The sequence below is a fragment of the Phaethon aethereus genome, assembly GCF_964289735.1.
Source record: "Phaethon aethereus genome assembly, chromosome: 3".
Taxonomy (NCBI): Eukaryota; Metazoa; Chordata; class Aves; order Phaethontiformes; family Phaethontidae; genus Phaethon; species Phaethon aethereus.
In genome coordinates, this window is record NC_138576.1 from 37,189,263 (window position 1) to 37,214,948 (window position 25,686).

Here is a 25,686-nt window from a genome sequence, read left to right on the forward strand (position 1 = left end):
CCGACGCTCGCACCAGGGCTGCATCCGACTGCCCGCCAAGGGGGCTGCGTCCCCGGCTGCCCTGCGGTGCCTCCAGCTGCCGGCGGGGGCCGGGAGGCGGCACCGGGGAACGCCGCCGGGGCGGGGGCGGCCCGCCCTGCCCTCCCCTGCCCCGGCCCGCCACTGCCCGGGCGGCTCGGCAGCCTGCTCGGAAAGCAAGTGCGGTTTAGCACTAATTGGTCTAAACCCGGGCGTTAACATAGGCGAAATGGCGGCATATTGGTTTTATTGGGTGGAATAAAGAGCAGATTGGCGTGAGTCACTCCCTGCGAGCTGGGGACGGCGACACACACACATACACACATCACACACACCCCCCGCCCGTGAAATGTCAGGAGCGTGCGGCGCGCTGTTCGCCGCCGCTTGCCAAGGGGTGCGCACCAGCCAGGGCCGTGCTGTGCCGTCCCGTCCCGTCCCGACCCACGGCTCGGCTCGCAGGGAGCCTTGGACCGGGGTTCCCGCCCGCGGGGCTCCCCCCACCCCTCCGAGAGGGACAGAAAGCAGCCGGTCCTGCCAAGATAGGGGATGAAAGAGCTATTTGTGGGGTCGGACCTCCTCCTTCCATTCCCGATTCCCCACCACCACCTCCGCCCCAAGCCTTCCCGCCCCGAGCACCGCCGCTCGCCGCGGCGGGGGCGTGGGGAACGCGCCTACCTGTGGCGTCGGGCAGGGGCGTGCGTGGGGGCAGCCCCGGAGAACACATCGCATTCAAAATTTTCAACTTGTGCATCGGAAACGTATGAGTTTGTGGAAAGCTTGTTTGAAGTCTTCGTTGGACATAGTGTAGATGATGGGGTTGATGAGGGAGTTGAGATATCCAAGCCACGTGAAAAAGTCAAAGATGGCCATGTGGAACCAGCAAGCGTCCTTGCAAATAGGCAACACCAGGCTGATGATGAAAAAGGGCAGCCAACAGACGATGAAGGCTCCTAAAATAATCCCTAAAGTCTTAGTAGCTTTCCGCTCTCTAGCGGCCGTGAGCTTCTTTTTCTCCAGCAAGGCATCCGACACCTTCACCTTCACCTGGTTCATGTACACGGGAGAGCCCGTTTCGCTGGATCCCTCGGGGGCCTTGGAGTTTATGGACGTGACGGAGGAGGATGACCCCGGGGAGTCTGTGATTAACTGAGCCCGCGTTAGTCTTTTACCTGCTTTCTTTGGCGTCTGCTTCAAAATCCGCGATCTGGCTTCCACGTAGATCCTCCCGTAGAGGGCTATCAGCAGCAGAGTGGGGAAGTAGAAGGCTCCCACCGTGGAGTACACGGTGTAGAGGACATGGTCCGTGTTCACCACACAGTGAGAGACTTCCTCGGCCTTCGCCTGCCGCCAAAACAAAGGGGGCATGGAGATGCAGATGGAGAAGACCCATACCAGAGCGATCATGCCCGCTGCCCGCTTGGGAGTCCGTTTCGTGGAGTACTCGACGGCATCAGTGATCGCCCAGTAGCGGTCCAGGGCGATGACACAGAGGTGCAGGATGGAGGCCGTGCAACAGGTGATGTCCGAGGACAGCCAGATATCGCAGACGATCTGGCCCAGTGTCCACTTGCCGGTCACAGTGTACATGGTACTGATGGGCATGACGAGGATGGAGACGAGGAGGTCGGTGACGGCCAGCGAGGCGATGAGATAGTTGGCCGGCGTGTGGAGTTTCCTCGTCTGGTAGACCGTGGCGATGACAAAGGCGTTGGAGAGCACCGTGGCCAGGGTGACGAGCGCCAGGACGACGGCGAGCACGATCTTCCCGGAGAGGGGGGTGGCATCTTGGTAGATCCCTTCCTCGGCGCTGCAGTTTCGGCCGTGGTAAGAGTCGTTGGCGGGAAGCAGCGGCGCCCGGCAGGGGCCGGCCGGCTCCATCCCTCCGCGGCCGCCGCCCCCGCAGACGGCGGGGCTCGGCACGGCTGCTACCCCGGCAGGACCCCGTCCGCGCCGGGGGAGGGCTGCAGCATCCCCGCGCCGGCACCACTTCCCGCCCGCCCTTCCGGGAGCACCGAACGGGCTCCGCGAGAGCTTCACTCCCCGCGGGCGAGGAAACAGGGCAAAGCGGGGGCCAGGCGTGCCCGCTCGCCCCGCCAGCTCATTGCCCCGCCGCTGCTTCCCCGCGGAGCGCGGCGAGCCCTGGGCATGGAGCTCTCGCCCCGGCCACCCCTAGGCGCAGCCCCGCCGCCGGCGGCTCCGCACCGCGTCTGGACGGGCGCAGCGGCGGCGCCGCATGCCCGCGGGCGGCGGCCTCGCCCCACCGGCTGCGGGCGCGACGGCGGCGGCTGCGAGGGCGGCGGAGCCGCCCCGCCGGACCCTGCCTTCACACGCAGCCCGCCGCAGCAAGTTTGCAGCCGCCGCCGCGGGTGCGGGAGGAGCAGCGGGAGGAGGAGGAAGAGGAGGGTCCGCGGGAGGCACGGTGGGAGACCACCTCCCATGGCGCCCCGCCGCGGGCCATGCTGTCGGGGCCCGGCCTCGGGCCAGCGCCGGCAGCCGCGGGCAGAGGCCGGTGTGAGAGAACCGCGAGCAGCCGCCGCCCTTTATATAGCGGGCGGCGCGGCTCCGCCGGCACCGAGCAACCGGTGCCGCTCCCGGGCGTGCTGCCCGCCTGCCCGCGGAGGAGGAGCCGCTGCTTCCCTCGGCCCTCCCTCCCGCACCCACCCGCTGTCCGACGGGGGGGCCCGGCCCCGCGTACCGCCCTACCGCCATGCCCCCGCCCCTGCCCCCGTAGGCGTCGGGAGGAGCCCGGGCTCGCGCCCGCTCCAGCCGCTCCGCAGCGCGTCTGGGGAGCAGCCACCTCCACCCGCCCCACAGCCCGACGGGGGGTGCCACGACGCTGGGGGATGTGGGTACCCCACGGCCCTTCGCCTGGCCCCATCCCTTCTCGCACTGTGCCCGCAGCGCCGTGGGGCTGGGCGATGCCCGGCTCCCCACGGAGCCCGCCGGCCGCGTCGGGGTGGTGGCTCCGACGCCGGCCTTGCGGGTGCCGCTCGGTGCCGGAGCTGGGCGTGCGGGGAAGGGCAGGGGCGAGCAGGACGGTGGGGCATAGGGCCGCAGCCGGAGCGGGCAGGAAGCTCGGGTCTGCCCGCCTTGCTCGGCGGGCAAGGGGCTCTGCCCCGCAGCGCGGCGGGTCCCACTGCTGCGAGGGCTGCACGTCCCGCCGGGACACATCGCCTGCTTTGCACTTAAACTTTCAGCAATCCAGCGCCTCCTCGGCTCAGGCTTTCTTACCCTTTTTCTTTTTTTCTTTCTTTTTCTCCCCCCCCCACCGCTGTGCTTGGAAACGCACATCCGTGATCGAACAGCCCTGACGTATCCCGCGGGATCCTTCGGTGCTCGGGCGGCGGGGTGCACCGGCAGCACGCATTCGTCCAGATCCCGCAGCTCTCACCGGCGTTTGTTCTCTGCAACCGCAAGGAAGTTTTGCACACAAAGGGAGGTGGGAGCTTGCTTTTTGCTGGGTCAGGATAATTCCGAGCTCAGTGAAATGTCTGTGCTCCAGCCCTCGAGTAAATCTCCCACAGATGCCACGACAAACCCCGTAAAGAGGAAGGAAGGGTTTAAGTCTGCAGGCATGTTTGTGCACACGTGCACATGCTGGTACCCGCCTAAACTCCCTGCATACTCTCAGTGCTCCTCTCTCAGACGTCTCCTCCTGGCTGGTTTCCTCTGTGGCAGGAAGGCAAACTCTACCCCTGTGCCCCTGTCCTTCCTGCGCCATGCAGGGACAGGCAAAACATTCGCACGGGGCATGCCAGGTCTAGCTGTGGTGACTTCACTTGACTTCCCACAAGGATCATCTGGTTGTCCTGGGCAGGTTCAATAAGCATTCCCCATGCTTCCCTCTGGGGCTTCAGTCTTGGGTTAGGAATAGCTGCAGCAAAAAAGTAAAGCCAGCTTCCTAATACTGCTCCATGTCATGGACCTGGTGCTGTGCATTACTGCTGGTGGGGCATGCAGAAGACACTGGAGCTGCTGCTTTCTTGAGGCTGTGCATGCTGCTTCCCAGGATTTGTGTCAGAGCAAGAGGTACTCAGACTTTCAGACGTTACTCTTCCTCTCTGCCCAGCCAGTCTGCACACAGCTCTGTGCCACAACTGGGCTCCCACGGGACAAGGCTTGATGAAAACAGGAACCAGGTTCTACCTAGATCACCGAATAAGTACTGAAGTCTTGGAGTGCCAGTCAGAAGCATATTGTGCATCATATGTATTACCACATGAACTATCATATCTCACTGCTGTGCTGTCACCCTGAAGCTTTCATTTTGTTGTTTACCTTCCCCTCTTCTAACTGGACCTGAAAAGATGCTTATGGGAAGAGATCCTATTTCCTGAAGCTTTTGGCTTCTGTGCAGAGGCAGGCATAAAATTAATTTCTTTCTGCTGGCATAAGACTTTTAATACTTCTTATGTCCAGATTTTGATGTACTAAAATATTCACATATAGAAACTGCAATGAAAACTGAGCCTATTACTGGTTTATTGCATCACAAACTGCCCATGTATGGCATAAATGTCATCAATGACTTATAAATAAATCAGAGAGAGAAGACAGATACATAGAAACAAACCTAAGTACCAGAAAGAAACAGTCCTCATCCTACAGTCTGATCTGTCCTGGCCACAGATAATGTTGTGTAGGTTTTGGCTTTTGAAACTTTTATTTGAACGCAGGGGTCAGTGTGCAATATAAACTTCACCTCTGCCCTTGACTCAGGTGGCAAGTTATGTATAATGCCATCTGTAGCCTTCTGCACCGTGATGAGATTCATTCTCATATTTTAAATAATGAAATTGAGTCCTTCTGTTAGCAAAGATAACCTTCACTATGTAAATCAACGCAGTGATATTTTGTCGAGTTTGCCAACAGACAAATAACGCTAATATATGTGTGAAGTTTCTCAATGTTAACTTTGAAATATAGCTGAGGCTATTTAAATGCCAACACTTTTAAGTCACTAGTCAAAATAAAAACACCCAGCTTGAGTTACTGAAATTTAATTATAAGGAACAGCTGGGCCTGGTTTTGAATTTGACTCTAAAGACCCAGAAAAAGAAACAACCACATGGGCTCAGTAGGCACATATATATACCGAGTTTCTTGACCCAAAGGAATAAAGCCAGATTGAGTTATCTCCTTATTCTTCACACTGGTCAGGCACAGTTGCTGAAAAATGCACTTAAATGCCATCTGAAGGGTATTCAATTACTCTTTAAGTGGGCGACTGAGGTCAAGCAAAAAGAAACTCCAGTCCTCCCTTACACTGTCTCTACCATTTTGTCTCCAGACACTGCACCCATCCTGACGCAGTTCAGTTCAGGGAGGCAGCAGCTCAGGCTGGTGACTGTTCCTTATTCATCTACAAGGGGTTTGCTTTGAAGATGCAGGGATCCTGGAGATGCTCCACAGGAAACTGCTTCAGACCTGCCCCATCTTCTCTCCTTCCACACTGCCCATTATTCTCCTGCTTTGTAACAAAGCAGAAGAAACTGCTTGTGTGAAAAGGTCTGTTGCCTCCTCGTTATTGTGGTTTCCATCTGAGGCTGCTGGAGCCTCTAATTCACACTAAAATCAGTGCAAATGCCTGTTTTTCTGTCAGAGGGTCTGGCTGAACAATCATCCCTGCAGTTCAGGCTGCCTCCAGTTGTACACCTGAAGGGGTTTTAAACACACTGATCTGTTTGCAATGAAATACATGCAGAAACATTGTGGAATGAACTGTAGGAAACAGCCATGACAGTACGACATAAAGGTACAGCTGTCTACCATGACTGAAAGTCAATGGCATAGCCTTTAACTCCTGCCTGTCACATAAGAAAAAAAGAAAAAAGAAAAAAAAAAGAAGAGCACCTGTTCAGCATGAGGGCAAAGGACCCTGCATTTAGACTCTGTAGGGATTCAAATGAAAAAAGTCTCATATTCTGTGCTTAGACCTGGCAGAAGATAAATCCTCCACTTTAAGATATGGACCTGTATCAGGCTTAAAGCCTTGGCCCACTTCAGTATGTTCAGATCTTTCTTTCTGCTTTACAGGTTGAAATCCTTCAGGGTTTCCTTTCAGGATCCAGAGTTGACTTCAAACAGGTTCCAAATACCAAGTTTTCAAAAATGAGACATTGAATTCTCTGTTTAAAAAAAAAAGGTCTGCACACATTTTAAAGGAACAAGCTACTAATGCAGAAAGCTTGGTAAAAACTTGTGAAATGCAGTGAATCACAGCAGATGACACCAAGTTGGGCGGGAGTATTGATCTGCTTGAGGGCAGGAAGGCTCTGCAGAGGGATCTGGACAGGCTGGATCAATGGGCAGAGGTCAATTTATGAGGTTTAATATGGGTCCTGCACTTGGGTCACAACAACCCCATGCAACGCTACAGGCTTGGGGAGGAGCAGCTGGAGAGCTGCCTGGCAGAAAAGGACCTGGGCGTGCTGTTTGACAGCCGGCTGAATATGAGCCAGCAGTGTGCCCAGGTGGCCAAGAAGGCCAACAGTGTCCTGGCCTGTATCAGAACTAGCATGGCCAGCAGGAGTAGGGAAGTGATCGTGCCCCTGTACTCGGCACTGGTGAGGCCGCACCTCGAATCCTGTGTTCAGTTTTGGGCCCCTCACTACAAGAAGGACGTTGAGGTGCTGGAGTGTGTCCAGAGAAGGGCAATGAAGCTGGTGAGGGCTCTGGAGCACAAGTCTTATGAGGAGCGGCTGAGGGAACTGGGGTTGTTCAGCCTGGAGAAGAGGAGGCTGAGGGGAGACCTTATCGCTCTCTGCAACTACCTGAAAGGGGGTTGTGGTGAGGTGGGTGTTGGTCTCTTCTCCCAAGTAACTAGTGACAGGATGAGAGGAAATGGCCTCAAGTTGCACCAGGGGAGGTTTAGATTGGGTATTAGGAAAAATTTCTGTACTGGAAGAGTGGTCAGGCATTGGAACAGGCTGCCCAGGGAGGTGGTTGAGTCACCACCACTGGAGGTGTTCAAAAAACCTGTAGATGTGTCACTTCAGGACATGGTTTAGTGGGTATGATGGTGTCAGGTTGACAGTGGGACTTGATGATCTTAAAGGTCTTTTCCAACCTTAACAATTCTATGATTCTCTGAAAGAAGTAACATTGCTGAAAATTAAGAATCACATCTTTTCCTTGTGAAATCAGCACGTCAACATTGATATAAGGGGAGCTACAAAGATTTCTTCCTACTAAGGATCTGGTTCTTCTGCATGGCTAATTAATATTTATCTAGGAAAGAAGGTAACATATGCTAAGCCCACTGCCACTATTTATAAGCATCCTCTAGTCTTCTTTGTTCCCGGAGGTAATCAGAAGCTAGGAGCTTTTGCTGGCATGCAGATTCGGGCTGCTAATTTAACAAAGCACATTATCCATTAATTTAAGTCCTTTTAGGATGTCAGTATTTACTAGTTGACAGTTTCTTCTGCAGTATGAGACTTAATTGAAAAATGTAGTTGTCTATTCTGCTTAGCAAGAGGCTTAGAGAGAGATACTTACAACATGCTGAAATTCAGGAAAGGAAGAAATTTTGAAGGCCACAAAGATCTTGTAGGCCTACTTTCACCAGCAGAGTAGGGCAGCAAGACTAAAGCAGTAGTGAATGGCTATGGCATCATCCAAATGCCAGAGCTTTGCAAGGTCAGGAAGCCCTTTGAGGGTTTCGAGATATGTGCAGATACTCGGAGCAGCACTTTGCAAGGTAGAACATAGCTGAAGATCTCATTCTGATGCCAAGTGAGAGTTTCTGTAAGCCAGTTAAATCCAAATAATCTAGTATTGGAGTGAGGCTGTTATGAAACTGTTGGTCTAGATGCTGCAAAGTGTGAAATCCACTCTATCAAAAAATAATCCAGCCAGCAGAGGCCACCAGTATTACCACTGCTCTATGTGTAGCTCTTTCTTTGAGGAAGAAAAAAAGACTGAGAAGCAAAAGGCTCAGAAGAGGTAGATAAATAAAATTCTGTCACTTTAAACTCCTGCTAAATACAACCCAGTGGTACGTCCCACTGGCTGGAAGCAGAACTGTATCTCAGGTGACTTTGAGCAAAGTAATAAGTAAAGCTACAGAGCCGGATCAGAAGCCTGGATCCAGTGATTTAATGAAGCTGTAGCCAATGCCATCAAAAGATGTATCCTGTTATTATTTTCCAATCTTTTAATTATCCAAAGATTGTTTAACTGACAGGTCTCATAGACAGGTCTGCATTTCTTCATGTGTAGTGCATATGCGTGTTTGTCGGGGAAGGGCATACTTCACTGTAAAACAAAGATGTGATCTCTATTTAGAAAGGTACATTTTATTTTTCATTGCAAGAAGAAGTCAGTCTTAAAGGATTCAGTTCTCAGGTAGAACATGCCCAGATAGAGGTTTTGAGCTGATCTTAAAAATACCTTGCTTCTGGGTGTAACCTTCAAAATCTTAATGGATTTTAAAAAATTGAGACGTGGTGTTATCCTCATTTGCAAGATCATGTCTGTGTTTGTGGAAGCAGAATCAGACAATTTTATTTTGTAGCTTTTATATTTCAGTTGTGGATTTAATGGGTTTCCCTTTCCTTCCTTGGGAAAATCTTGTTACACCCTTTCCCTGATGCTTACTCTTCTCATAGTCCTGTCTCTGCACTCCAGGAGGTCTGCAAAGGCACACTGAGTGTGCAGTTCACCTCTTTAAGAGCAAGCCAAGGCTTCCAAACTCAAGCAGTCATCTTGTTACCAAGTACAAGAAAAATATGCATCTATTATTAAAAAAGAAAAAGTAACCTGCAACTTTTTTCTGGGTTTTCCATGGCTTGCTTATTACCCTCGAACAGTCTCTGGACTTGGCCCAGGTGTCTCCCCACATCCCCTTAGTTCATGACTTTTCATCCTAGTCATGAACTTTCTTCCCCTCACTTCCAAGATGGATTCTCCACTTCTTGCTCCTGCACACCTCTGCACAGGAGCCCAACCTTTTGTTCCCTCACCCTGCTTACACTCCTGTCACTGGGAAGGAGGAGGGAGAATATCTTTGCATATCCCTCCAAGACTCACAGCCTCTCTCATGTTTAAAACAGAACACTACATCATTGGGGATTTCTATACTCCAAAACCCTAAGCCCCATGTAAGATGCTGGAAAAAACTCAGGTGAACTTATCTCACTGTCCAAGCTGTCTCTGCTTAAGAGTGGAGCTGGGGAGGTTTAGTAGCTAAAACTACTGGCCTGGTTTCTATCATGTTTCAATTATGTTTTTCTAGCCTTGGAAGCTGCACTAAACATACCCACATGCTACATTTCCACACATTTCCATAGCCTGCTGTTGTGTCCGTGACCCCCTTCTCTCTTCATCCCTTTCTTTGTGCATCCCTTCCCTTATTTCACTCCTCCACTAATACCTCACTAACAAGCAAATATTCTTTACATGACTCTCAAAGCCTCTGGTAGTTTATCCGCTTCTCATCGCATATTCAGGCCAATTACTGCCTCCCACTAGCCTCTGATGCTGGCCCCTCCCAGAGTCTTATTTCACTTCAGTCAGACATCTTCATGCCTTCCCAGGCTTGAGAGAAGCTTCCTGTAACAGGCACAGATATCCTCATTATCTTACCTAAAAATCCTCCTTTGCTGTGATGCCTGCAAAACACACTTGACAAGAGTCAGGCTGCTGATTAAGCTATGACTGCTACCTATTATTCTTCTTGGTAGTATCTTGTTTGCCAATGTTCTCCCACCTGTGTGCCTGTGCTAGCGCTAATCTTAGACTGCAGTTCTTTAGAACAGAGACTACATATGTGCTCTGAGTACTTGCAGAGCCTTGAAAATAGCTTTGATGGTCCTGATCCTGGGCTTTGAGTGGCTTGCTATAAACTGCTTTTATATCAATAGTAACTATTAACAACATATTCTCTTTTGTTGTTTTTCTTCTGTACAGTTCAGAAATCACTGTCAGTGGTTCTGGAATGATACAAGTCATACCCTGAGCAACAAACGACTGATATGACTGATCCACACAAACTGACATGATCAGTGCAGCAGAGAGTTCAAAGACATCAGCCAGAACTTACAAAATTTAAAAATTCCCCACTTTCTGTTTGAGGAAAATGGGAATGTTTTGCTATTTGGAAAAGATAAGAATAACTGTCCCTTTTTTCCCTTATGCAACTAGCCAGAAATAAAAGAAAGTAAAAGAGCGGACTATTAAAATGTAACGTACACCCAGTTTTTCACTTATGTTGTAGCTCTGAATTCTGAGCTGTAGACATAAAAGGGAAAAAAACCCCAAACGTGCTACGAAAGATATTCCCAAAGACTGTGGGTTTGGGAAGCAGAGAGCATGATTACCCTTTCCCTTCTGCATCTGCTCCTGATCTGTCCTAAGAGGTCAAGTTCTCCAGAGCCTCCCCAGATGAGAACTTCCCACTTAAAGAACTGGGGGTTTCATCCTAAGTGATCCTGCCTAACCTGTGCCTAAAGGAGTTACACTTAAAATAAAACTTCAGGCACCTGAGCATGGCAGACAGGATCTCTAATCTTAGTGTCCTTCCAGGCCTCTTCCTTTCTCCTTTGGCTGTGGTGCAAATACTGGCACTTACTCTAGGAAACCTCTTTCATTAGGGGTATGTTCCTTGCCTCAGCAAGGCAGACTTTCATACTGGCTGGGTACTATATGTAACGTTAGATGTTAATTTAGTCTGGTCTTCCACTGAGCTAGCCTATCAATGGCCTTTGGAACAGTGGTGGCAAACCCAGTAATGCAGGTTGCTTTTCTATGTGATTCAATACAAATCTGGTGAGATCTCATCAGCGCTCATTTCCTACATCAGGGACCGTTTGTCAGTTCCTGCAAAAAGAGTTTTTAGTTTCATGTTCTCGTAGAGAGCTGTAAGATTTCAGTAGTTCCCTTTTCAAAAGCCAGCGTTTTGGTAGCGTTGTCCAGTCTTTGCCATTTTGATTGCCATTAAGTACACAAAGTCTTCAGAGACATCATTCTCTGAGGGTGTGAAACATGGGTCAGTCAGATGTTGACAGTCACATATTATCTGGCTGAAATATTATGAGGAGAGAGAGATCTGGGAGCTGATGGTCGTGTGTGCTCCCTTTCTTGGAATTGTTACGTAAAAATTATTAGAGCATGTTTAGATATCCTCCTTTCCTTCATGGAGAGACTCCTTTAAGCTTGTTTCAGAGATTTTAAGTATACTTTAAAATCACCTGCAGTCTGCTCGGTACTTCGCTCCTTTTTCTGTACCCAATTCTGCTTTCATTTACAAGGGTGAGACTGCTGCTTTTCAACCCCTCTGACTGTCATTGATGTATCAGCAGTTTCCATTGAATTACCTATCATCAGATTTACCAGGGACACAAAACCAGAGATGGTTCTAGGGATCTTTTAGTGGTTTCTACATTTTGATATATTTGAAGCTTAAAGGGCACAATTTTACCCTCTGTAATTTAAAGAACACTTGGTGGGCACAGCTAGATGCAAGGAAAGCAACAGAGGAATTTGAGGATATTTATTCAACTGTTTTAGATAATTTAAGTCTTTGCATCTTGACAATAGTAGATTACACATGCAGTAGCCTCACTAAATTATACAATATTCAGACAGAGGTGATTTGTAAATGGATGTATCTCTGTAGGAAAAGTTTGTGTGGGTTGCTGTGAAAGCCAGGAATGTGAAAGTATAGAAAATTAACAACAAATGATCTCAGGGACCAAAAACCAATTTTGACAAAATAAGGACCAAGCCTCGCTATCATTTAAGTAATATAACTATGTATATTTGCAGTTAAATTCCACTTGCACTACTTACATACTGGATAGCATTTTTTGAATATTTGAAACTTGTTAAAGAATTTCAGCATCCACCTATTGCAAGCAGAAAAAAATTTGAATTTGGCATGATGTGGGATGACATTGTTAGGAACTGATGCAACTAATACAAAAAAAAAAAAGAAAAGGACTAATACTGGAGGTCATACGTAAGCAGGCTAGTGGAAATTATGCTTGAAGAGGTTTGGATAAAGACAAAGTCCTTGACCAACCCATCTAACATTTATCCATAACCATCATTCATACACAGGAGGAAGAAAATGGTTAGGTACTCCTATGATACCATCCTTCCCTATTTATCCACTATCAAATATGAGAGAATAGAGGGGCTGCTAGGAACATAAGTTCCTTCACTCTGATAATACCATAGTTAAATGTTGTCATAACTATATAGCAGAAATCAAAAGCATAAATAAACATGATTCTTCAAGGAGGGAATTCTCCTCTTGATTGTAAAATATTCAGAGATCGATGCAGACAATATTAATAAAGTAAGCATTAAATGTAATTTGTTGAGAAGTGAACAATCATAGTGGCAGAAAGTCCTGGGAAAAGCAATATAATGCTAACGTAGTGGGATGATGTAACAGAATGGCAGACTGAGTGTATCTACAACCTGCTCTAAGAAATAGAAGCTGTCTATATACAGAAACAATATAAAAGTTTGGGAAATACATCTACCCCTTTGAGGCTTCTTGCAAGCCATGGTCAAGTAATAGATTTTTAAAGACTCAAGAAGTATTAAGGGTTTCTACCATAACCACAGGCCACACAATTTCACCAGCCCCACTCTGACTCAAGAGTTTGTGACTGGAGTGAGAATCAGGCCATGGAGGAGGGAGACAGGCAATATATTTTATCAGCCCAGATGAGATAGCTGGAAGAAAAGCAGACAAATCCTCAGGGAGACAAGAGAGAGGTGCTGACCCATCCCAACTCATTCTCCCACATCCCTTTTTAATTTACTCCACTGGTAAATTGCTTCCTCTGATAAAAATTTCCATCTTCTTTTTAACATGAACTTGGATGACTTCAGTGTTCAGCAGTTGGTCTTTGCATGTTTTTGTCTGTTCAGTTAAAGAGTGCATCAAATGAATTCTGCCAATATTATTCTCTGTAGCCTGCAATCAAATAGCCTGCAATCAAGCTTCCTTCTTCACCTCTTTCCACAGGTAAAATAGACTTGCTGTCTTCAACTCTTTACGTCCCCATTCCTCCTTTTTGTGATATTTAACTTCATGGTCTCATTAGTTCTCCTAAGTTGTTTGCCTTACATTACTTGAAGTTAGTGTAAGAAGATTGAAAGTTATAGATATAGATAGATAGATATCAGATACATATGATATACCCACATACCATTATATATAGATTTTATATATATTGATACATACATAATAGAGTTATATATATGATATAATATGTATACATGTGTATACATGTGTATGTGTGATTTATATAAATACATGTGAAAGGCAATCACAAAAAAAGAAGGGAAGAATCTATTGTTCATGATTACGGTGGTTGGTATAAGAAGTAATGGCAAATTGTAGTCAGGAAGTTTCTTACAACACATTTGGAAAACTCTTTCGTGTACCTTGAGAATAGCGAAGCTCTCAAGCTGTCTTATTTCTAGCAGAAACACAAAACAGAACTAGTATAAAATCAGAGTTGCACATTTTAATTTAAAACATACATATGCAACAGAGCTGTTCACTAGTAAATTGCAGGTGTACCCTACCGTTTAATAAACGACTCAGTGGAAGCGAGGGAGGGGGCGATTTGAAAGAGGAGCTGCCTCTACCTCTGCCGCGTTGGCGAGGCAAAGCCACAGGCTGACCCGGCGCAGCGCTGGCACAAGTCCGCTCTCCAGGCGAGGTCGGCTGGATGGCTTCCAGAGGACCTTCCCCAGCCAGCACTTCTACGCTTCTTTGCATTAACGCAGCAGGCCTTCTGGACACAGCCACGAGGGATTAATAAATAGCAATGACCAAATTTTGGAGAGGCAGCTTTAGCTGTCAAGGCAATGGAGAGTTTTTTGGCCTTGATACAGGCTTGCCACTTTAAGTATCGCATATAGGCGGGAGCGGGGAGAATCACCGTTTGGGTTAAAATCCCAGCAGGGTTCGGATCCTGCTTTGTCGTGCCACTGGCCAGCACCATGTGTTAACAAAATAAGGGTGACCTGACCCTGGCAGTGTGCTGTTTGGCTTTCAGAATGAATTGCTGTAAAATCAGGGGAATTAGATAAAGCAGAGATCGGACTAATGAAGTAAGAGGTATGAGGGATTGTCAGGAAGAGCCCAGCAGAGAACAGAAGACAGCAGCGTTTCACCGGTCCGAGTGCGGTTAAAGGGGGGATACAATGTTCTAGAAAGCAAAATTTGACAGACTACAGCAAATCTGTTTAGATTATTGATCAAGGCAAAGTTTTGCCTTAGCACGTGTGAAAGCAAAGTGTTACAATTCTGGTACTGTTATTGTTGTTCCTATTAGCCAGTACAACTCGATAAAGATTGCTTTTGTGCTAGGCAAACCCCGTGGATCCTATGATCTTCATAAGAATTTTAATTTAGTAGGAACACTCAGTGGCTTCTTTTCTAACATTTGTTTCATGGTAATAGAGTATTTGTATGACAGGACAGCTCTTACTAATCTAAGGATTTAATAAGAGGTTCAATTGCAGAGGCGTTTTTCTGAAAAGCAGAAGGATATTTATTCGCTCCTCAGATAGCCATGAGGAATGTTAAATGGAGAGGTTTGTAGCTTGAGATTAATACTGGGTTTAAAGGACACCTGACCACTTCAGTAGAAGTGGGTTTGTAACAATTGGAGCGATGAAGTAAAGAATAGGGAGTTACTTCATTTGTTGCAGACAAGTCAGAAATTCGAGTCTTTGGTAAGCTTGGAAATTAGCCTGTAGGAACACACTGGAGTTCAGCTTCTCTCCGGTAACCACCTCTCTGGTGGGTGGCAGGGACTGCATGGTGCCGAATGCGATCTTGTGGTATGGGAGTCTCAGCGAAATCCCAAACCTGTTCACCCTGTCTGGTCCCTCATTAGTGAGAATAAAAGACTCGCAGTCTCTCTCTGATAAGAGGAATTTGGGGGTCAACATTCAGCCATCAGTACATGTGGAGAGCCTGGTCTGTGCTGATGAGTGCTGTTAAAAGCGTTACAGCCTGTGCCAGGGCAGGGTAGAGGATTTGGTGCTACACGTGTCTCTCTGCTGCAGCAAAATACAGGGAGGCTGCCTTAGCCTAGTTGCCTCTGCAACTAAATATTTGCAGCATACGTTAGATTTTCCCTATAAAAATGTCTCTTTCGCCAGAGTGGTAGAAAGGATCCTAATGTAAATGAGATTCAAACCCATATTGCACACTACAGTTATGCTAATTTGTTACAAAAGGAAGCACTGCTGTTCAACACTGTGTTAATGAAATGGTGAGGCATATCCGTCTTGAAAGCACTGTGGGGAAAGGATGCTGAAGCAATTGATTAAGAAACAAGGAAAACTGAAAAGATATATTTTTTATAAACCAATGTTAAATATGGGCAGTAGGCTTTGGCTGCAGCTCTACAAAATTGAGATTTACTCCTCATTATGCAAAAGGATATACTCTTTATTTGTTGTCACCTAAGTTGACAACAGAAGAGTCATTTAATGAATAGTAATTAGGTTTTTCTAGCTCTAAACTGGGAATGAAAACAAAACTGCAGAACCTCACTAGGGTGGGCCATAGAAACCTGACATTTTACCCTGCAAATTCTCAAGATTTTGTTTTGTTTGCCAATTGCCATTCTGTTCTCCATTGGTTTTGCAATGCCAGTTGCAAAATCCAGTCTTATTTTTATTTAATGTAATACTTCACTATGGCGATGGCAATCATGGATGTTATGTAGTCAGAACTATGCCTCTAAGACCAGTTCAAAAGTAGGAAGTCATATTGCACAGTGCTTGAGATTCATCTAGCCGATAGTAACAGGGTTATTTGTGAAGCAGTGAATGGAAATAAAGGCATTTCTTACTGTGTTTTATTTTGTTTTGTTTTGTTTTTCTTATAGCCCAAAGTTCAGTGATAAAGCCAGCTACAATAAGGCAGTGGCAGCTTTGAGGATCTGGATAATTCTGTTCCTTTGAAAGAGTCATAAAATATTTCCAATCTTTGAGATAATCTTAAAAATCAGAATTCCTCTTACATGAAAAATTGTGGGCATTATAAGTCAGTGCTTTTCTTAATCAAACTATTAATTTTTTTCTTTTGAAATTGTTTTTGAAGAAAAAGGAACTGGCACAAAGCTCAGACGTCTACTGTTTTGTCAATATGTGCTGCCTTGGGATCTTTGTCTCTCAGAACAGAAAACTGAACAGATTTCTTTCCATGTGATTAGGAACTTCTGCAAATCTGCATTCTCTTCTCCTTCATGTTCTCCATTTAACCATGTGCAATGGTTGCTGAAAACTCCTCTCTCCCCCAGTCATCGCACCAGCAGTTTTCTCTGAGCTACAATCTCGCTGTTTCACCTTTCATCTGTATCTTTTATTCTTTTTCCTCACTGGCTTTTTTGCAGTCACTCTATTGCTTTTGCGAAAGGTCTCCTTGGCACATGCCGACGATGCTCTTGAACTTTGCACCCTCTCCTATCACTGCATCTTTCTCTCCCTGTTCTTCCATCCACACACTCAGAAATCAATCAGCACTGATTACCCACTACTTCTACAGGGGGGGCAGAGCTGCAGTTTTGAAAGAAAAATTGTGGAAGAATTCAGACTTCAAAGGGGGTCCCATTCTGTTGGATCAATTTGGACTGAGAATGTTGGAGTAACTTAGTGTTCTCCAAAATGAATGTTCCCACCAATCGATAGCTGAATAACTCAGACCTTGCAGAACACATTTCATTTCAAACCAGCAAAATGCCTACTTTGTCCTCTCTGGAAAAAACTAAACGGTATCAACAAAAGCAAGGGACGGATGTTGTTATTTTAATTATTGTTATTGCTGGCAAAAAAAGCACTGGAGAAGTCTAAAGGTTTGTGTTCACAATCTGGCATATTCAAATAATGCAGATGCTATCACAGAAAATTATTTAAATGCCTAATCAGCCTATAGCCACAAAATAATAAGATGTTAAGCCAAGGAATCTTTGGGGTCACATTGATTTATTCAACAGTTGATGCATTTCATATGAGCAAGCAAACAGAATTGATTTAGAGCTGCTATTTATGGAGATCATCTCACCAGGAGTTGTAACCGTTCAGTCTCCTGGAAGACTGTCTCATGTTCTATTACTAACGCACAATGCAGAATTACAAACTTCTGTGATTATTAACCATGTTCGTGGCACCAACAGATCAGTACCATTATGCCTTTCTGGTGAACTTTATGATCTTGTTTCTTTGCTCACTGTTGGCAGATCGTGGAACAGTTTCTTCTTGTGGGGAGTCCAGCTTGATTCAGGAGAAATCAAAATGCAAGGGTGAGGGAACTGAGGAAAGCAAAGTTTGAGAAGAGTGAAAATTAAAGTCTGGAGCAGGTGAAAGCAGGGCACCAGAGCATGGTGTTTTCAGCACATACTTAATGCTTAGGAACTCACCCATCATTAATAGGAGGCATATTTAAAAAGCAAATCAAACATCTAGCACTTGGTTCTCTCAGATAATTTTGGAGGTTTCTTGAAAGTTTTGGAAATTGCTTTGTCATTAAAACACACAAATCTGAAAAAAATATTCTATAAACAACAGAGAAGGTGTGCTTGGTATATTGTATTATGTTGCCTTTGAAACGTAGCCATAGGGGAGATATAACAGGGTGTGCTGCTTGTCTGGCTTGGGAAAAGGGTAGTGTAGGCTTGGTCTTGTAAGTTGTGTTCTACATCAGAAAATGTTATAATATCCAGTAGAAGCATTTAAAAAATGCATTCTTTGAATTGCAGTTTGCAAAAACAACAGTTGGTGGCACTTTGAAACAATTTTTATTTCTAAATGTGCATTTGCTGATTGTAGGTGTGTAGAGGATTACATGAAAATCTTACATCACTAGTCTACAGTGATTCAGATTACCGTAACGGTACAGAACTGATCAACTGTCTTCTGCACGGTGCACCAAAAGCTTCCTTAAACAGAATCTGAAGATCTGCATTTGTAAAAACAAGGGATGGTGCTCAGGAAGATTAATCCTTCCTAAAAAATGTGGGATAGAAATTACCAAAAAAGACAGAAATGACAAAGGCAGTAGGGGAAGTCACTGCAAACTATATAGTTTACTCCAGTCTAAGGAGGCATCAAGGCCTGCAGTGGCATAGCACATTTCTGTGGACAGCTTGCCTTCACTGAGTTTGCATTTTGAAGGGGTTTTTTTTGTAATTTTTTTTTTGTTATGCTTATAACATGCATATATATTTCTTTTTTAACCAGCACCCACCAGGTAAACAGACATTTCCCAGAATTTTAATCCCCAAGAAACATGAGGGAGAAGAACAGAGACTGCCATGGCCATTCCAGAAGAATCTAGCCTTTATTCATGGTGTTTCCATCAGTTGAGTGCAACTATGCCACCTTCACAGGAACTGCAGCATCACTGATATCGCTGAGGGGAACCTGGGCATTACTGGAGAAAATTGACTGTTTGAAAGATACTCTCTCTGTTATCACGTACCTTGTCTGAATACATGACATTTAAAGCAGCTGACAAGCAAAACCTCTTTCCTTAGAGATTACATATGATCCTTTCTACCACAGGCCAGTTTCTTTTGGGCCATTTCAATTCCAGAAGGGACACATCACCGCTTGGTCACAGAGAAATCCTTGAATACCAGGGCGACTTGCTGCATTAGCTGCAGCCATTTGTTCAAAGGACTGGAAGACCAGGCTACAGCTGGTGCTTGGCAATCTTTACAGCTTGGCCGAAGGAGCTGCAGTGCCTTCTGTTCCATTGCTAATTCTTGCATATTGGAAATGAGAAGTCTATGTCAACAGAGGAAAATAAATCTGGAACCACTGCTCGCCTCTGCCCCTCCCCATCATCCTACGGATCGGTAGCAAATGATTCCTTTTTACTGTGTTGGTCCTGAATATGTTGATCTTAACGGTATAATCCAGAAGTGATTCTTATTTAGCTTTCTAAATGACACGTTTTGCAGCTATTAATAGTTCTTTATATTGGCCAGTTTGAGTTCTGTGGCAAAATATTTCCTTCAGCTTCAGACAAACGTTGCTTGATGCATTTACAAATATGGTCTTGCCAGGGAATATTTTGCTGCTTTCCCATTTTATTCCACAGGGCTCTTTGCACTGAGGGAAGAGCTTGACATATCCAGTATGATAAGGCAAACCTCCTTGTTGTAAACAGTAATGCTGCCTGGCATTCTGTATTTTCCATAATGTGCTGCTAGATTTGGTGTAACTGTGAGCTAAATACTGATTTCAAGAGTGCTGGCTTTCATATACTTCCATGTGCATCAATTTTTGTAATGTTCTTGCTTCAGCTACATTCACGTGATGCTTAAGTAGCCCAGCAACGCCTACAATTTTCGTGCCTTAGTATTTTTCTGAATGCCTGATACCTCTGCAGCAGAATACTTTTTTCAGCCTGTGAGCACAGCTTCTGCTTCACTTTGAGACGATGTTTTGGGGCTTTTCAAGACAGTTCTCTCCAGTGCCTAATTCAGCAACTTGTACCCGCACTCAAAAGAGATGGTTTGCTGATGCTAATGTCGTTCTCTTGTATGCTTGATCTTGTGCTTTGCAGAGGGCTCAGGAATCCTTTGTTTAGGTGTACCTGCCTGGATGGCGAATCAATTTTTACACACTAGTGCTTTCAGCTTGGGTGTGGTTGCAGAAATACCTATTTCCTATCTGACTTTTAACTTGCCTGCACATAGACTTATGAGCCACCCTTTGCATCGGCTGCCAGCCAAGGTAGTAGTTTCTGGCTCAGCAGGCACTACCATTCATTGTTTCTGACCTGCAGGCTTGATTGTTTTTATCACGCTAGATATAATTCTTTTCATCATGTTTTCTCTCTGAGCATCTGTATCAGTTGTACAACTGCATATCTGCTCCCAGCGTGGCTGGCAATGATGTTGCTTCAGCTGGACAAGCTCAAGGGATGGGCATGTGTGAACCTCAGGACATTCAACAAGGCCAAGTGCAGGGTCCTGAACCCGGGTCGGGGCAACGCCCGGTATCAGTACAGGCTGGGGGATGATGGGATGGAGAGCAGCCCTGCTGAGAAGGACTTGGGGGTACTGATGAATGAAAAGCTGGACGTGAGCCGGCAATGTGCACTTGCAGCCCAGAAGGCCAGCCACATCCTGGGCTGCATCCAAAGCAGCGTGGCCAGCAGGTCGAGGGAGGGGATTCTGCCCCTCTACTCTGCTCTGGTGAGACCCCACCTGGAGTCCTGCATCCAGCTCTGGAGCCCTCAGCACAGGAAAGACATGGACCTGTTGGAGAGGGTCCAGAGGAGGCCACAAAAATGATCAGAGGGATGGAACACCTCTCCTGTGAGGACAGGCTGAGAGAGCTAGGGTTGTTCAGCTGGGAGAAGGCTCCAGGGAGACCTTATTGCAGCCTTTCAATACTTAAAGCACACTTATAAGAAAGATGGGGACAGACGTTTTAGCAGGGCCTGTTGCAATAGGGCAAAGGGTAATGGTTTTAAAGTAAAATAGGGTATAGTTAGACTAGACCTAAGGAATAAATTTTTCACAACGAGGATGGTGAAACCCTGGCACAGGCTGCCCGGAGAGGTGGTAGATGCCCCATCCCTGGCAACATTCCAGGTCAGGTTGGATGGGGCTCTGAGCAACCTGATCTAGTTGAAGATGTCCCAGCTCATTGCAGCGGGTTGGACTAGATGACCTCTAAAGGTCCCTTCCAACCCAAACCATTCTGTGATTTTATGATTCCATGAAGCTCAGGGCTGCAACCTGGGACTCCCCAGCTCTGATCTGTTTGGGGGTTTGTTGGTGGTTTGTTTTCTTTTTTTTTGAAGAGTATCAGCATTCTGGTCTCACAGTCCTATTTGTAACTGTCATTACCCACATATTCTGACCTGCCAACCACTCCCATAAACTGGTTGGAATAATTTAGCCTGTTAGTAATACAGTGAAGTGCCTGTTCTGAACAGGTGTAAATCAGTGCCCCCTCCAGGGGTTTCCTGCAACTCTGATCTGGGACCCAATTTCTCCCCGCCTTGTTTTTCTCACCAAAGCTGTTTTGTGATCCCTCAACAGTAAGCTCTGCTACAGTGGGTGCCCGTTCTTAGAAGAGCATCAGGTGGAACATGCTCCAAGTGAGTGAAAGCACTCGATATTTTCTTCTATCTCTTTGTACTCTCTGAGGAAGAAAGGCAATTCATTTTAGTGGGCTTCATCAGTCTCTGAAGACACCCAAGTCCCCTATGCTGTCAATGAAGAGAAGGAGATGCCTCTGGTGGATGACAATGCCCTCAGTAGTATTTGAAAAGCACATCTCTCTTTCCACTATAAAGCTCGCTTTATAGGGAATATATGTCATTGTATTAAATGGACTGGATCACTCTCACCATCCTTTATTCCTTCTTTCTCTTTGTCCCTTCCCTTCCTCTCGTTACTTCCTCCCTAGGCCAGGTGCCAAAAATGCTGGCGAGGCAGTATCATCTCAGCTATCAGCTTAAATTGTCAAACTGACTTCCACCTCTTTCATTTCAGAGAGCACTGCAATTGAAATTCCTCTTATTTTAGGCTGTGGTAGTATTTTAAACTCAGAACTATGTAAAGAATTGGCGATAGCACTGAACTGCTTAGCTGTGAAGGGGTGGTTACAGACCAAGTGAGGAAATGTTTGCATAAATCCTATGTAGGCAGATTCTCACCTAGAAAAAGCCTGCGTTTCTGCCAAAATATTCAGAATCTCTCTGGCATCCACCACAAGACAATTGTCAGACTTGATTGGTCCAGCAGGGAAAGGCTTTTGCTTTCATTTCTGTGTGTTTGGTGCCAGCATATTTCCCTGACAGTGATGTGAGAAGTGACCGGATGAGTTCATTGACCGTGGAGATGCCTACGCAGTGAATTTCTTCCCTTCTTCTTCAGCAGCGGTAAGTGGAAGCCTGCAGTTGCTCCCGAGGAGGATGGGTTGCCAGTGTGCTCAGTTTTTGTAAAGCCCCCAGGTTGCATGGGCTGGTGCTGCTTAAGCATTGCAGGTGGCAGGATGGGTGAGTCCAGGCTTTGCTCTGGAGCCAGAGCTCTGAGGTGAGAAACTCGGCTCAGTCCTGGCTGGGGAGGTTCAGCTTGAGCTATGCCTTATGCCATGTTTCTCTTTTTTTTTTTTATCAACAAGGCTAAAAATCAGGGATTTCAGGGACGCAGGTCTCCCAAATTCCTGTTTAACACTTTGCTAACTAGCTGGTAAGTAAAACATGACTCTGCATTTACTGAACCAGAGAAACTTGATTAACTTGCTGTTCACTCTGTTGTGCCTATTTTGTCGAGCATTAGGGGGCAATAGCAGGAGAGGGGAGAGAATAGAGATTATGCCATTTCTATATGGAACTGGCTGGGCATGTTCGTGACTTACTTCCAGACACTTGAATGTTCGAATGATAGGTCTGCAGTGGGAGATTTGCTTGGTTTTGTTCTAAAGGTGGAGAATTATAATGAAAGCAGGACTCCAGTGAGACATGCTTCAGCCCTTCAAATGTTTTCATTCATCAGTTGTCATCAACTAATGAAGAATAATCATGAACAGGGAGCCTAAGGATGAGGCTGAAGGGAAATGCTGACTGGACACAAAGATGGGGTTGGTTTGCCTCAGGTAACCTGAATGGTGGTTTGCAGTCTGAAGTATTGGCAAGGGGAACAACGAGGCACAGCGTTATCCGGGAAGGCTAAGGGAGGTGTTTTGTGAAGGCTGACTGTGGAGTTGCTGACCTTAACAAAGAAGGATTTCTTATACCAGCCTAAATGTGTAAATGGTCTTTTAAAGAAAATAAGTAAAAACTGAAATGGGGTATCTTTTGATTTGTTAATGGAGAAATGCTGCACAGCATGTCTCATAAGCAGTATAGCAAGTGTCACTAAACACCAGGGATGAGAGAGAAAACAGAATTATCCTTTGGGAGATGGAGTGTATTGGGCAATGGAGCAACTCCTGCATGGGAAACCTCTTGCACATAATCAGTGTTTGTTGGTTTGTTTGTTTTCGTAACATGCACATTTTTTGCAGAACTGACACTTAAATTTCTCAGCAATGTCCTTAACTGTTGTGTTCTCTGTCTGAAAATATCAATTCAAACTCTTTGTTGCACCCTCCCAGCAACCTGTTCTGACGTACATGTCCCTACTCAGGTGATACCAGAGATCTGTTTGGCTTTGCAGATCTAAGAATGAAATACAGAGTTATTTTTCCATTTTAACAAGAATTCAGCTGCCAAGGCCAGCATCTTCATTAGCCCACTTTAGCATGCATGCTAAATCCATTATTTATAGGCAAATTTCTGCAGATGACTGTCAGCAGAAATTTGCCTACGTGCTCCTTCAGATATACATAACCTCATTATATAACCTCACCTAACCAGATATCACACTATGGGTATGTGAATGCAGCACTGTTCAAAAAGAAATGAAAACATTTTTATGGAACATTGATTTTCAGGTAACACCATATGTTACAGTTGTGTGTCTGAAAGTATTAAAAGCTGACTTACGAGGTGATACGTTTTTATCACTTGCTGTTTGGGAGCCAGTCTTAGTTGTCTGTTGATGATATGAAAACAAACCACTAATAATGTCCCAGTAAAATAACTCAAAGAGATAAAAGCTAGTTCCTACAGGTGGTTATCCATTTAACCTACTCTTAGAAAATGTACTCACAGGTCCTGTTGTCTCATCTGCAAAATGTTTCTTACCTGGGGGACCAGTGGTCCGTCATTGAGGGCTGCTTGATATCCAATTGTCTCTTGTCGATCCAAAACCAAAACAAGGAAACAAACAAACAAGTTATTTGCATAGAAGGAATCTCTCTTAAAAACAAGAAGTGAACAATATTATGGTACCTATTAACCCTGTTCAGGACGAAAGGTCAGCAAAAAAGCTAAAAAAGCTTTTGACGTCTCCGAACAGGCACAGGCTTTTGCAGACACTGTCAGATTTTTTTACTTCACTTGTCTTCCTGGGTGAGACAGTCACTCAAAAGTGGGATCAATGACTTTGATCAATACCTCGCCCAATATTGTGAAAGGTCATATATCATTGTCTCCCTGCGCTCGGATAATTTGCAAACAGATGCTCCTTGTACTGGAGTGGTGCCCAGAGGACTGGAGCAGGAAGGGAATGCCACTCTGCTTGGCAGGCACAAAATGAAACCGTCCTCCCTTACCATTGAAACGGGAACGAGCTGTGACAGCAGTAAAACACAGGCAGCAAAGGCTTGTGAAGGAAGGGGTAAGTGAAAATAATGGCAGGGGAATGGCAGAGTAAGGCACTGCCTTTGAGCTGCTGTTCCCCGAGGCTGAGAAATGTCTGTAAGGGGCAGCTCATTAGAAGACTGCAGCTGTTTCTAGCACCTAAAGCAATAAGTAGATTTTTCAGAGGAGCTGGTGCCTGAATATTTCTGAAAATCTCCCATAGCATGACCGTGGGAGCCACGAGCTACCCACTGCTGCTGAAAACTTGGCTTTTGCTTAGCTGCTGACACGGGAGCTAAATCCATCCGAAAGTCTGTGTTTTGGTGTGGCTGCTTGCAGCGTGAGTCAGTGCGCATCCCTCCTTTGTGTCCATTACCAGACCCTGTTGTGTCCTAGGTGTGGGAATTACTGATGTCATCAAGGGTTAATAGCTAAAGAAATAATTTCTTTTGTTAGCACTCCCAACTGACAAGCTGTTAATAACATCCTAGGAGAGCTTGCCAGCTTGCCTTTTTGAAGGCACAAGGAAATAATGTTATTGCCTGGTATTTGTTTTACAGCGCTGCCTAATGAGAGTGGGTGTCTTGCTATTTTATATAGAGCCCAGATATGAAATATAGCAGTGCCTGTCTTGAATTGTTACTCTGTTTTGGTACACCTTTTCAGGAGAATGGCATACATTTATTATACCCCATGTATACAGAAAGCTCTGATCTTTGATTAGGTTATTAAATTGACTCGCGCTCAAAGCGAAAACAAAATATTTGTTTGCAAGTGAAGCTAAAAAGTGAAATTAAATTGAGTTTCACAAAATGAGATGGATTTCAGGGGCTGTGAAATCACACCTAGAAAAGAAACATTGCATCCTAAATATTTTATTAATAATTATAATTGCTTTCAGTATTGCATAACTGGCTAGTGGTATTTGTTGTTTTGCTTTAGGAACACATTTAATTTCTCAATTGTCCACTGACAAACATTGCTTTCAGTGAACTCAACATGACAATAGCATCAGAAAGGAATCTAAAATAATATAATTCCTTTCATGGAGTGCCATGAAATGTTTATTAGCTGTTTCAGCCACTGTGTGTAAGCACATTTATCTGACTGTCACTGGGATGTAGATATACCACAGGATAGATGATGAACTATTTGGGTTGCCCTGTTTCCAAATTCCTTAATAAACCTTTCTTCTCTAAAACTGGGGAAATCTTTCTGTGATGTACCTTCTGTTACAGTACCATGATCCGAATTCAGAACATACAATTATGAATTATTGACCATTCTTGACCATTCTGAATATTGAAATATACCTCATTAGCATACATGTGACCAATTGTCTTCAGTGTGAAATGCTGTCAAAGCAACACCAACTCTTCTGCACAGATTGCAAGAATTATATCTTTCTTTACATTCATTGTGGGTAAACAGAGCCATGATACCCTGCAAATAAAGAATTATGGTGGCAA

The 25,686-nt window shown here is 45.5% G+C and overlaps 1 protein-coding gene across 1 annotated transcript; it reads right to left on the reverse strand.

The window, feature by feature from the left end:
* Positions 1–600: 600 nt before the first annotated feature.
* HTR1B (5-hydroxytryptamine receptor 1B) lies at positions 601–1,896 on the reverse strand (the record flags this gene model as incomplete). Its single annotated transcript, XM_081997633.1, has 1 exon — positions 601–1,896. One exon carries the CDS (start codon positions 1,894–1,896, stop codon positions 757–759), a length of 1,140 nt encoding a protein of 379 aa, XP_081853759.1. The 3' UTR covers positions 601–756.
* Between the last annotated feature and the right edge of the window lie 23,790 nt (positions 1,897–25,686).